This window comes from Bos mutus, chromosome X (assembly GCF_027580195.1).
Source record: "Bos mutus isolate GX-2022 chromosome X, NWIPB_WYAK_1.1, whole genome shotgun sequence".
In the NCBI taxonomy this organism is placed as follows: Eukaryota; Metazoa; Chordata; class Mammalia; order Artiodactyla; family Bovidae; genus Bos; species Bos mutus.
This window is the reverse complement of record NC_091646.1, coordinates 21,170,591-21,183,583: the sequence shown is the minus strand read 5'-3', so window position 1 is coordinate 21,183,583 and position 12,993 is coordinate 21,170,591. Positions and strand designations below refer to the sequence as shown.

Here is a 12,993-nt window from a genome sequence, read left to right as displayed (position 1 = left end):
AAAAAAATCTAAATGGATTTTATGACTTATTCTGTCAGATTCCAAAAAAGTGAAACTATACCAGGGAATGAACAATTTTCATACGCCTAATTTGAAAAAATAATTGTTGTGGTTTAGTGTGTTTAATTTGTGTCAAACCTCAGAAAATTTAAAACTAACTTTATGACAGTTTTCCATATAACTACCTATTTCGGTTATAGTTAAGGAAGAAGGGTATGGGATATCAGATTAGAGGAGTTGGATTAGATGATGAAAAGAGTTGCGATTGTAAAGCAACTGCACTCCAATAAAAAAAGTAATGATAAAAACAAAACAAAAAAACAAAAACAGAAAAGAGTAGCCAGAGAAAACATTTAGAAAGTCTAGTGGAGTCACTTTTTTTCTTCCGTCTTTCATGAATCACTGTTTTGGTCTTGTTTTGTACTTTGCTTTCAACTGAAAAATCTGTACAAGGAGATCAGTGGCTGTACAAAGAAATTCATGCCTTATTCTGTCTTTTGTTTAATTTTCAGATGGACTTATGGATTCATCCAGGCCAAGCAATTCATTTGCTGCTCAGCCATGGCATAGTTGTCATAAGCTCATTTATGTGCGGCCTAACTCTAAGACTGGTGTTCCTGTTGGGCATTGGCCAATTCCAGAATCTTTTTGGCCAGATCAGAATTTACCTTCACTAGTAAGTGTCATAAAACAAAAAGGTAAACATCATTCTGGATTTTCAATTAGCTGATTACAGAGAACTGTTTAAAATAGCTTGGAAACTTTTAAGCTGTGCCTTCTATCACTTACTGGAAAGTCTAGCTTGTACTGAAAGCAAGAGAGGACTTCCTTTCTGTTAGGGCATTCTTTCTCTCAGTTGCCTTTGCCACTTAATCTACCCTCTTTAGATTTTAAAATATTGTTGTTTTTGATGCTGTTGCAATCTGTGGCTTGGTTTTTATTTCAGAGCCGCCGACTGAATTTCTGTGGTAAACACAATGCGTGAAAAGGGCAGGCACTGATTTTCATGTACATCCTTGGGAAATTAGAACTTAGTTTACACTGTGTATAGGTTCTAGAAATGTATTCAAAGCAGAGATTCATCCATTCTCTGAGGGAGCCATTGGACATGTAGTGGGACTTTGTGGGCCTACTTTTCAGTATTTTTATAATCAGTGGACTTGAGTTCCTTGGCAGTGTACTTTTCGGTTCAGTTCAGTTCAGTTGCTCAGTCGTATCTGACTCTTCGCAATCCCATGGACTGCAGCACGCCAGGCCTCCCTGTCCATCACCAACTCCCAGAGTTTACTCAAACTCATGTCCATTGAGTCTGTGATGCAATCCAACCATCTCATCCTCTGTCGTCCCTTTCTCTCCCCGCTTCAATCTTTCCCAGCATCAGGGTCTTTTCCAGTGAGTCAGTTCTTCTCATCAGGTGGCCAAAGTTATTGGAGTTTCAGCTTCAGCATCAGTCCTTCCAATGAATATTCAGGACTGATCTCCTTTAGGATGGATTGGTTGGATCTCCTTGCAGTCCAAGGGACTCTTAAGAGTCTTTGAATGATGAGTAATTAAGCAATATTTTAAAAATTATCTTTAAGCAAAGATTTATCTTTTTGTTCACCATATTTGGTGGAACAGGGTTTGATATTGTGGTTGCTCCATGTGAAACCTATTCTCCTTTTCATCCTCCTCCCTCCTCCCAGCCAATATAAAAAGGCCAGAGCAATCCTTGGGGCATCCAGGTGTCTCGGTGGCAAAGAATCCACCTGCCAATGCAGGAAACGTGGGTTCAGTCTCTGGGTTCAGAAGATCCCGCAGAGAAGGAAATGGCAACCCACTGCAGAATTCTTGTCTGGAAAATACCATGGACAGGGAAGCCTGGCCGACTTCCATGTTCATGGAGTCACAGAGTTGTACATGACTTAGTGACTAAACGGCAACAACAATCCTTGTGGGGGGTGGGGCGGAGAAAGAGGCACAAAATGGTCACTGCTTTTCCACTGCCTTCCAGATTCAGCCAATCTATAGTCTATCTAAATTTTAGACATTTCTGACATGAACTGGATTTTTCTCCTGATTGCTATTTTGAGGTTCCTGCATTTTTTTCAGAGGTGCCCATGGAAGGCCAGAATATACGACTGAAGAGCCATCCTCAGTCCCTGCAGTGGGTGAGGCTCCATCTCCTTGTCTGTCCCTCAGGACACTGAGGTGGCATGCTTGTTAAACCTCAGAGCCCAGTTACTCTCAGCTCCTTCAAACCCCAGAGTGAATGTTTTAGTTACAAATCTGCATCATTATTGCTGGTGATGGGGTTTCACTTATGTCTTTTTATAGATTTCAATCTAATAAGTCAGAAATATTTCACAAGTTTGATTAAAATTAAAATCAGGGAAAAAGACAGAATTGAAGAAATTCCAGGTAACTCACATAGCTTGTGTTACTGTTCCTCCAGGTTTTTTTTTTTCTTTTTTTTTTTTTTTTTTAATTTTGGCCACATGACAGGGCGTGTGGGATCCTAGTTCCCCAACCAGGGACCGAACCCATGGCCTCCACATTGGAAGCGCAGAGACCCAACCACTCGACCACCAGGGGCAGTCCATTTCTCCAGCTTTAAAAGCACATTGGAAGGCTATTTTTCTCAGTCCCCAAAACATCTTGTAGGTTTGTAAATCATAAAGGCAAATTAGCATGTTTTTCCCTTTTATAAAGAAAAGGAGATGTTTTATCATATTCACATCAGCCTCACAGATCTCTGAGCAAGAGTACACAGAGCCACGTCTCACTCTTGACCTTGTGACTTGTCCTGTCTCTTTCTCTCTCCATTTGCCCTTGCTGCCACCATTTCTCTCACTGGTGCTCTCCATCCTCACAAGCTAAACCCGTTAATAAAATGACTGCTCCATCAGTCTGCTCTGGTACCCCAGGTACACGGGCCTTTCAGCCCAGCCAAGAGCATCCCCATCTCTAGCTGTTCAGTAAGTGTTTGGGTGTGAGAAATGCTATAAAAATTCAGCTGCAAAGAAAATTTCAGCTAGGCCCTGGAGTTGTGACGGGCTCATTTTCAGTCTCTGTCTTGCCTTTTCCATTCCTTTATAATTGTTCATCTTGCTTGTTAGTGGCTCCAGCTCTGTCATTACCTCATTTGAAAGCTTCATGGATTTCCTCTTCCCTAGCAGTTTCTGACTTATCTGAAACCTTATATACAAAGTAGTGAAGGGAAGATAGTCCTTGAATGTCACAAAGTGGATCTGAATTTCCGGGTTCTTAATATTCAAGGCAGTTTTATTTTTTACTTCCCTAAAACTGTAGTTATGAGTGTTATAATTTACCTTTCTTCTTCCCAATGCCAAGTAGATGGTAGAGCGAAAGAATCTGAGTCCCCTCTGCCATTGATGACACTTAGAGCTCAAGAGCCATCTTTCGCAAAACAGCCCATCTATATATCTCAGCGATGGTTTAACAAAACATAAAAGAGTTGCATGTAACTATGGCTGATTCTTGTTGATGTATGACAGAAAACCACAAAATTCTGTAAAGCAATTATCCTTCAATTAAAATTGTTTTTAAAAATGAATGACCAACAAGGACTTAAAAAGAGCTTCAGAGTTGTCAGATATATCAACTGTCTTGATAACAGATTGTATTTTCCCCTCTTGTTTTTTAGCCTCCACGAACATCTCATCCTATTGTGAGGTTCTCCTGTATAGATTGTGAGCCAATGGTAATAGACAAACTTCCCTTTGACAAATATGAACTTGAACCTTCACCCTTAACTCAGTACATCCTGGAACGAAAGTCGCCCCATACTTGCTGGCAGGTACTTCCCCTTTGTTGTTAGCCAAATGTCTGGAACCACTCAGAGATCTGGGAATTGTTTAAAGAACTTTCAAAGGTTAATCTGGGAATAGTTGGGCTGAGTCTATTAATAATGTTTCTCACAAATGCTATCAAGTAAGCAACATGGCTAAGCAAATAACTTCAGGCTGAAGTTAGCCTACCATACACATTGCCATTTAAGGAACCTGATGAAACCTACATATTTGGAGGACTCCCCTGAAGCCTATCCAGGGACCCCAGGTTAAAGGCTATGGCTATGGCTTCTGCAGCTGAAGCAATGTTCTCAGTCCTTATTGTGAACTTAACAGATTGGACAAAGGTTTTTTTGTTTTGGTTTTTTTTTTGGTCAAACCACATGACTTGCAGGATCTTAGTTCCCCAACCAGGGATCAAACTCACGCCCTCTGCAGTAAAAATGTAGAGCCCTAACCACTGGACTGCCAGGGAATTCCCAGTACAAGACATTTTTGACAAACAAAACAAAACAAAAACATAAACCTGAAATTACTTTATGTATTAGTGTAATGTAATCAAGCTCTTCTTGTAGTACAAACCACACTGGTGTGTGTGGTATGGATTTTCCTTGGATGAAGGAGATGCATAGGCAGATGTACAACACTGACCCTTCCAAGAGGTACACTTCAGCCAGGAGGGCTTGCTTATTTGTTAATAGACTCACCTTTGGATTTTAATTTGTGAAAATCCATATATGGTAATCACAGCTATTTTATTTGAATATAATAAGGAAGTCCTACACTGTAAGAATGTTTGTTCTATTTCTAAACTACAGCAATCAGTAATTGTTACATTTTACTTACACAAGGGACACTTTCAGACCACCATCTGTTTCAACCTACAATGTGAAATCATTGCTACTAGTTGTCTTTAAACTACTTAAATTCTACAAAGATGCTAAAATTGGGTAGACAAAAAAGAAACAGGTGTAAAGCAAGGATGTAAAAGTGCAAGAAACAGAGTGATCTCATAAATATAATACTGAGCGAAAGAAGCCAGACATAAAAGATCACATATCATATGATTCAACTTTATATAGTTCAAAAAGATGTAAGATTGCCTTTTATTTTGTTCAAAGTCAGGAGAGTGATTTCTCTTGGGGGTACAGAATGGTGACCAGAAAAAGACACGAAGGGTTTTCTGGTCAGGTTCTATTTCTTGATCCAGGTGCTGATGACACATATACGTTCATTTTTTGAGCATTCATTGAACTGTATACTTATAATTCATGCAATTTTGAATGTATGTTTATATTTCAATAAAATACACCAAAATGTGCTAGAAATGTAGATATAGGGATGAGAGCATGCTAAGTTAAAATCAAGGTAAAAGCTTGAATTTATGAATTGAAAAACATTTTGGAATACAAGCATATAAAATTACAAATTACAGTTTTCCCCCCAAATAAACCCTTTATTCTATATAGCATCTTCCTTGTAAATCTTCTCCAAAGGAACTTAAGAAATCCTGTCCTCAATCCTTGCAGCACCGCTTAAATTTGCCATATGTCTTTCTCTTGCATCTTATGTTACTTTGGTTTAGAGTAGTTTAATGTGATGAATTAGTGGGAATGAAAAAGAATAAGATGAACCAGGAGCCAGGAAATTTTGGAAAGTCATAATGGAAACTGGATTCTAACCCCAGCTTTCCCACCAACTATGTGGCTTTTGGACCAGACACTTTCTCTAGACTAGATGATCTCTAATGATCCCTTTGAACCTCCAAATTCTGTGAATCTGCAGGTGATAAAGAATTTGGAAAAACTCAATGGGCTTACGGGAAGGAAGGAAGGTATGAGGGTGGGAAGGGAGGGAATAAAGACAGAAAGAGAGTGAGCAAGGAACAAAAAAAACAGTGCTTCTCCTTTCAGAAGAGTTATAGGTATGATCCTTGCTGGCTGTAACTTTTTTATCCTTTGTGATGATTTCCCCTCTTTCTATTATACACACTTAGGAAACAGGAGGAAATCCAACATGTGGTGAAAGTCGCTCAGTCGTGTCCGACTCTTTGTGACCCCATGGACTGTACAGTCCATGGAATTCTCCAAGCCAGAATACTGGAGTGGGTAGCCTTTCCCTTCTCCAGGGGATCTTCCCAACCCAGAGATGGAACCCAGTTCTCCTGTATTGCAGGCAGATTCTTTACCGGCTGAGCTACCAGGGAAGCCTGGGTCCAACATGTTTTATTACAATTGTCTGTTTCTATTAAGGTTCAAATTAAGAGATGAAATCTAGTAGATGAGTCATGTTTTAACACAATCCATTGTTTTGTGGAGGCATCCATTACATAGGAAAGATTTATTTTAAGCTACAGCTTAGTATAGAAAGAATTCAGTGAACTGGTAGGTGATGTTGCTGGTTGAACAAGAATTAGCAAAGTAAGTGGGTTCTGTTCACCATCAGGATGTGACTTCTGTCTTAAATATCCTGCTGAAGGATGTTAGAAAAGGTAAAGGTCTAGGTCCATAAAATTATATACTAATGTCCTGATTTGGCCAAAGAGTGAACATGGAACACAGAGAAATCATGATAGCTAGAGGACTCCAGAATAGCATATCAGGTGAATGGGACCTGAAAATATCATATCTATCAAGTCAGGAATAAGGAATAAGATGCTAGTCATATGTAATAAAGATTAATGTTCTCATTTTTATTGAATGTTTGTTCCACCAGGATTATTTACAAGAGAAAATGCCTTCCAGATTGAACCAAAGCATCTCCTTGCTCAATATAATTGTCTCAAAATAATTAGCACCAGTGCCTGGCTTGTAATAGACTCCTCATAAATATTTATTGGATGAAAAATGAATAAATGGGTAGGGAAATGGGGCATCAAAGGGAAGTAGAGCAAGACTTAATAGTAGTTCACATAAGGAGTGTTAGCATAATCCTTTAAATGGGCTTTGTTTTTGTAATTGCATGCTTTAGGCATGGGGCCATGTTCCATTTTCCTAAAGTCTCCACTCTGGTCACCACTTGTTCTTTTGAGTAGTCAATTTGTTTTAATGGCTGGTATCACTTAGTGGTATTTCAGCCTAATTTTCCATTGTGCTAACTAAGTAAATATTTGGGTATTGTTGTTGCAGCCTGTGGTCTCCAAATGGTTATTAAAGAATTGCAATCTGAACATTCTATTTTTTGACATAAATATAGAGAAAGCAGTATTCCCATTTTAAAATTACAATTGTGCCAGAGATGCTGGTATAGCATGTTGCTGTGAGTTTGGTTTGACATAAAATCCTTATTGTCATAACTGTACATTACTTCATGATCTTCTCAGGTATTTGTTACTAGCAGTGGAAAATACAATGAACTTGGATATCCATTTGGTTATTTAAAAGCCAGTACGACTTTAACTTGTGTAAACCTCTTTGTGATGCCGTACAACTACCCAGTTTTACTCCCTCTTTTAGGTAAGTCAAGTATGTGCCATTCAGTCATCTTTTCAGTGTGGTGGTAGTTTAGTTGCTAAGTTGGGTCTGACTCTTTGTGACCCTAGGGACTATAACCCACCTCCTCTGTCCATGGAATTTCCCAGGCAAGAATACTGGAGTGGGTTGCCATTCCCTTCTCCAGGGGATCTTCCCTGCCCAGGGATTAAAGCCGGGCCTCCTGCATTGCAGGCAGATTCTTTACCACTGAGCCACCAGGGAAGCCCTTAGTCATCTTTAAAATACAGCAAAAAAGAAAAGTTGATGATGAACTAAGCATTTTAAATGTATCCAAAGAGTAATGGGTGTCAGGATATATAAAAGTCTAAAAACTGATTAAGAAAGATAGAATTGGCATCCTGCTTTCTGTTGTGTTCGTTTTCCTTTTGTTGTTTTTGCATCAGACAGAAAAGACTCTTCACCTGGGAAAGTGGAAGTATTAGTCACTTAGTCCTGTCCGACTCTTTGTGACCCCATGGACTGTAGCCCACCAGGTTCTTCTGTCCATGGGATTCTCCAGGCAAGAATACTGGAGTGGGTTGCCGTTCCCTTCTCCTGGGGGTGGGGGTGTGATTCTTATGCTGCTCTTTGGTTTGCAAGCTCTAGTGTTGTCACCCCTTTTCTTTTTTTTTTTTTTTAATATGTGTGTGTACACACTTCCTTGTTTTATTTTTGTTTCATTTATTTACATTTATTTTATTTTTGGCTATGCCACAAGGCATGCAAGATCAAACCTGTGGCCCCTGCATCGGAAGTACAGAGTCCTAACCACTGGACGGCCAGGGAATTCCCACTTTTCTCTGGTTTTAAGTGCACTTGGCTTTTGGTAAACTAGTTTGGGCACCCCCAAAATTGATTGTGGTTGACACTTCAAGAATCTGATGGCTTTTTCAGAAAATAGGGCTTCCATGGCATTACTGGATTGCAGTTAGTTCCTCTACAAAAGAATAGGAAACGCTCTTGAGGCATCTGTTTTAAGCAAGGTAGCAAGTTAAAGTAATAGATACAATAGTGACTTCTGCAGTTGTAGAAGCTGTGGTTTCCATGGCAAAATTCTAAAAGGAACAACTCCAGAAGCTGTTACTCAGACATCACTGAAAATGTGTATGGAGATTTTTTTTCCTCTCATTTAAGGAGCCACGTCTGTTTAGAGTAATATAGTACCGCACGGTATCCTCCTCCTTGTAAAGTTACGAACATTTTTAGTTGCTGAGGTTTCTTAATTTTTGCAAAAAGGATCAAACCTTTACCAAGTTTTAATATAGTCATTAAAAGCGTAAGATTTTTTAGTGCTATAAATAGTCTATGTATCAAATGTCCTGATAAAGCAGTTCTTTTAAATGTTGCAAATGAAGAAAATTAAGAGTGGGTCATCATAAATGATTGTTTTGGCTAGCCTATTTACTTTATTTCTTTGTCTACTCTAAAAATATCCTCTAAGAGGTGATTGTCACTTATATAAAATATAGATTATGTCTTTGATATTAATAATACTACCAATAAAAGGTATTTTGTGGGTTTATTTATTTACCCTGTCTTATTAAATATACCTTTATGACCTCTGGTTTTCACATCTATAAAATGAAGGATCAAACTAGCTAATCTTCACTTAAACTGTTAAGAATATTATTTTTCTGTTTTTTAAGTACACTTTTTATTTTGAGATAATTGTGGATTCACATGCAATTGTAAGAAATGATAAAAAAGAGACAACACCAAAAGTGCAGACAACAGAAGCGAAAATAAACACATGGGACTACATCAAACTTAAAGACTTTTGTGGATCAAAGGATACAGTAGAGAGCAAAAGGAAACCTATGAAATGGGAAAAAAAAATGCAAATCGTCTACCTGATCATTTGGGGGAGGGCTCTATCCAACCCTGCCTGCTGCTGCTGTTGCTGCTGCTAAGTCACTTCAGTCGTGTCCAACTCTGTGTGACCCCATAGACGGCAGCCCACCAGGCTCCCCCGTCCCTGGGATTCTCCAGGCAAGAACACTGGAGTGGGTTGCCATTTCCTTCTCCAATGCATGAAAGTGAAAAGTGAAAGTGAAGTCGCTCAGTCGTGTCCGATTCTTAGCGACCTCATGGACTGCAGCCCACCAGGCTCCTCCGTCCATGGGATTTGCCAGGCAAGAGTACTGGAGTGGGGTGCTATTGCCTTCTCCCCAACCCTGCCTAGACCATCATTATCCCTTTGCAAACATTCCAAACCAGAAACCCCAGAGGCATCTTTGATTTCTTCCCCTTCCCTGATCCCACACATCCATTTGAGTTTCACCTCATTCTTGACTCAGTTCGTATTCTTCTCTTTGGCTTCAAATATCCATTTGAAGACACAGGCTTTTTTATAACCTGTGTCTTCCAAGGAGCATACACCCTTTGAGGCTGAGGTCCTTGTGCCCTTGAATCCCTAAGTTGGGTTTCATGTTGAGGTTCTGCAATAGTTTCCAGCCATACTTCTGCCATTACTTCGCTTTCTGGGTTGTGTGGTTTCCATAGAGATTTGGAGTCTGAACTGTAGGGTATAGCTGCCCTGATAATGAATCCTGGCTCTGCTGTTTGTTTGTTAGCTTCATGACCCTGGTTAAGATACTTAACCTCTATGTGCCTCAACTATTTCATCTATAAAGTGGGGATAATAATAGCACCTACCTGAAAGGGATTTCATTGGTGTTAAATGAATTGTGTTAGTCGCTCAGTCATGTCTGACTCTCTGCGATCCCATGGACTATAGCCTGCCAAGGCTCCTCTGTCCATGGAATTCTCCAGGCAAGAACACTGGAATGGGTAGCCATTCCCTTCTCCAGGGGACCTTCCTGACCCAGGGATTGAATTCATGTGTCCCACATTGCAGGCAGATTCTTTACTGTCTGAGCCACCAGGGAAGCCCTTAATACAGTTAAATTGCATTGAACTCACCTGGCAAAAAGTAAGTGTTCAATAATGCTTTCAGTCATTATTGTCTGATTAATAATACTGTTCTCATTATTAATATCTATGTTATCTTAGTAGCTCTTGAAGTCCCTGATATTCCATATAATATAATTATATATTTTAATTATGTATAAGGATATAATATAAAGATATAGAACAGTTTTGTAGTTTTAGTAGGCAGTTCAGTTCAGTTCAGTCGTGCGGTCATGTCCGACTCTTTGCAACCCCATGAACTGCAGCACACCAGGCCTCTCTGTCCATCACCAACTCCGAGAGTTTACTCAAATTCATGTCCATTGAGTTGGTGATGCCATCCAACCATCTCATCCTCTTGTCCTCCTGCCCTCAATCTTTCCCAGCATCAGGGTCTTTTCCAATGAGGCAGCTCTTCGCATGAGGTGGCCAAAGTACTGGAGTTTCAGCTTTAGCATCAGTCCTTCCAAAGAACACCCAGGACTGATCTTCAGAATGGACTGGTTGGATCTCCTCGCAGTCCAAGGGACTCTCAAGAGTCTTCTCCAACACCACACTTCAAAAGCATCAATTCTTCGGTGCTCAGCTTTCTTTATAGTTCAACTCTCACATCCATAAATGACTACTGGAAAAACCATAGCCTTGATGAGACGGACCTTTGTTGGCAAATTAATGTCTCTACTTTTTAATATGCTGTCTGCTACTGCTGCTGCTAAGTCACTTCAGTCGTGTCTGACTCTGTGCGACCCCATAGACGGCAGCCTACCAGGCTCCCCCGTCCCTGGGATTCTCCAGGCAAGAATACTGGAGTGGGTTGCCATTTCCTTCTCCAGTGCATGAAGGTGAAAAGTGAAAGTGAAGTCGTGCAGTCGTGTCCGACTCTTTGCGACCCCATGGACTGCAGCCTACCAGGCTCCTCCATCCATGGGATTTTCCAGGCAAGAGTACTGGAGTGGGGTGCCATCGCCTTCTCTGATTATGCTGTCTAGGTTGGTCATAACTTTTCTTCCAAGGAGTAAGCGTCTTTTAATTTCATGGCTGCAGTCACCATCTGCAGTGATTTTGGAGCCCCAAAAAATAAAGTCAGCCACTGTTTCCACTGTTTCCCCACCTATTTCCCATGAAGTGATGGGACCGGATGCCATGATCTTAGTTTTCTGAATGTTGAACTTTAAGCCAACTTTTTCACTCTCCTCTTTCACTTTCATCAAGAGGCTTTTGAGTTCCTCTTCACTTTCTGCCATAAGGGTGGTGTCATCTGCATATCTGAGGTTATTGATCTTTCTCCCAGCAATCTTGATTCCAGCTTGTGTTTCTTCCAGCCCAGCGTATCTCATGATGTACTCTGCATATGAGTTAAATAAGCAGGGTGACAATATACAGCTTTGACGTACTCCTTTTCCTATTTGGAACCAGCCTGTTGTTCCATGTCCAGTTCTGACTGTTGCTTCCTGACCTGCATACAGATTTCTCAAGAGGCAGATCAGGTGGTCTGGTATTCCCATCTCTTTCAGAATTTTCCACAGTTGATTGTGATCCACACAGTCAAAGGCTTTGGCATAGTCAATAAAGCAGAAATAGATGTTTTTCCGGAACTCTCTTGCTTTTTCCATGATCCAGCAGATGTTGGCGATTTGATCTCTGGTTCCTCTGCCTTTTCTAAAACCAGCTTGAACATCTGGAAGTTTACGGTTCACGTATTGCTGAAGCCTGGCTTGGAGAATTTTGAGCGTTACTTTACTAGCGTGTGAGATGAGTGCAATTGTGCAGTAGTTTAAGCATTTTTTGGCATTTCCTTTCCTTGGGATTAAAATGAAAACTGACCTTTTCCAGTCCTGTGGCCACTGCTGGGTTTTCCAAATTTGCTGACGTATTGAGTACAGCACTTTCTTTTAGGATTTGAGATAGCTCAACTGGGATTCCATCACCAGGGCATTTAGTAAAAAGTCGTGAATTTAAGTCATGTACACTTTGATGTCTGGAACATCCCTGTGGTTCTGCAGAGTACAATAACTGTCCATAAAAGTGACCCCTGTTTCCTGTTTATTAATTAAAGATTTTCATCAAAAGTATTTAAGAAAAGTTTAATTATTTAAGCACCAAAATTTACCTGGGTGAGGCTTAATTGGATCAATGAGCTACCATAAGAATCATGTCAGTAGGGTGGTAACCGGATTATTACAGATGGAAAGATTCTCTCTCAATTGAGAAATTAGGAATTTTTTTTTCTATTGAGGGTCATTAACTAAAGCATTTGTAGCAACTTGTCTTTTTGTCCCCTTCTTAAATATGCCACATTCAGTCACTTATTTTGAAAAAATTAAGAACTGGGAACTTGTGTAAAGAATAAAGTTCATCTCCATCTTAAGACCAGTTATTATTAGGAAGAGGAAAAGAGAATAATTGGAAAAGGATAATTTGATATTTATTTATCACTATATATCCAGTGCTTTTCAGTTTATGCTATTTATAAATTTTGGATATTGTTTTCACATCCATAATCTAGTTACTCAGAACAATCCTATGGGGTAAGGTGATGATCATTAAACTCATTTTATGGATGAAATGGAGGCACAAAATGGTGAAGTGATTTCCTGAAGCTCACTGAGCTAAGTACATAGCATGTGTCTGAGCTTGGACTCAAACCCCACCTTTTTGGAGCAGGAAATGGGGAGAAAGGAACTGGAAGAGAAAATATCTGTAGTTTTTGAGGTGCTGACAGTGTCATTTTACTCTTCTTCCACACTCTCACCTCCTCATCTTTCGAATGTGGATGAGCTAATTGTTCATGGTATCTTTACCACTCTGCAGACTCCAAG

General features: G+C 39.9%; 1 protein-coding gene across 6 annotated transcripts in view; it reads left to right on the top strand.

Annotated features, from left to right (window-relative positions):
• INTS6L (integrator complex subunit 6 like) overlaps window positions 1-12,993 on the top strand; it is a 58,755-nt gene that overhangs the window by 29,257 nt on the left and 16,505 nt on the right. For 5 of the 6 annotated variants that reach the window (XM_070365482.1, XM_005904054.3, XM_070365483.1 and 2 more), the window contains exons 7-9: window positions 513-676; window positions 3,647-3,799; window positions 7,114-7,246. In XM_070365482.1, the coding sequence (XP_070221583.1) occupies window positions 513-676; window positions 3,647-3,799; window positions 7,114-7,246 (450 nt within the window). Of the gene's footprint in view, window positions 1-512; window positions 699-3,646; window positions 3,800-7,113; window positions 7,247-12,993 lie in introns of those variants that run through there. The other variant, XR_011463161.1, reaches the window with a different exon arrangement.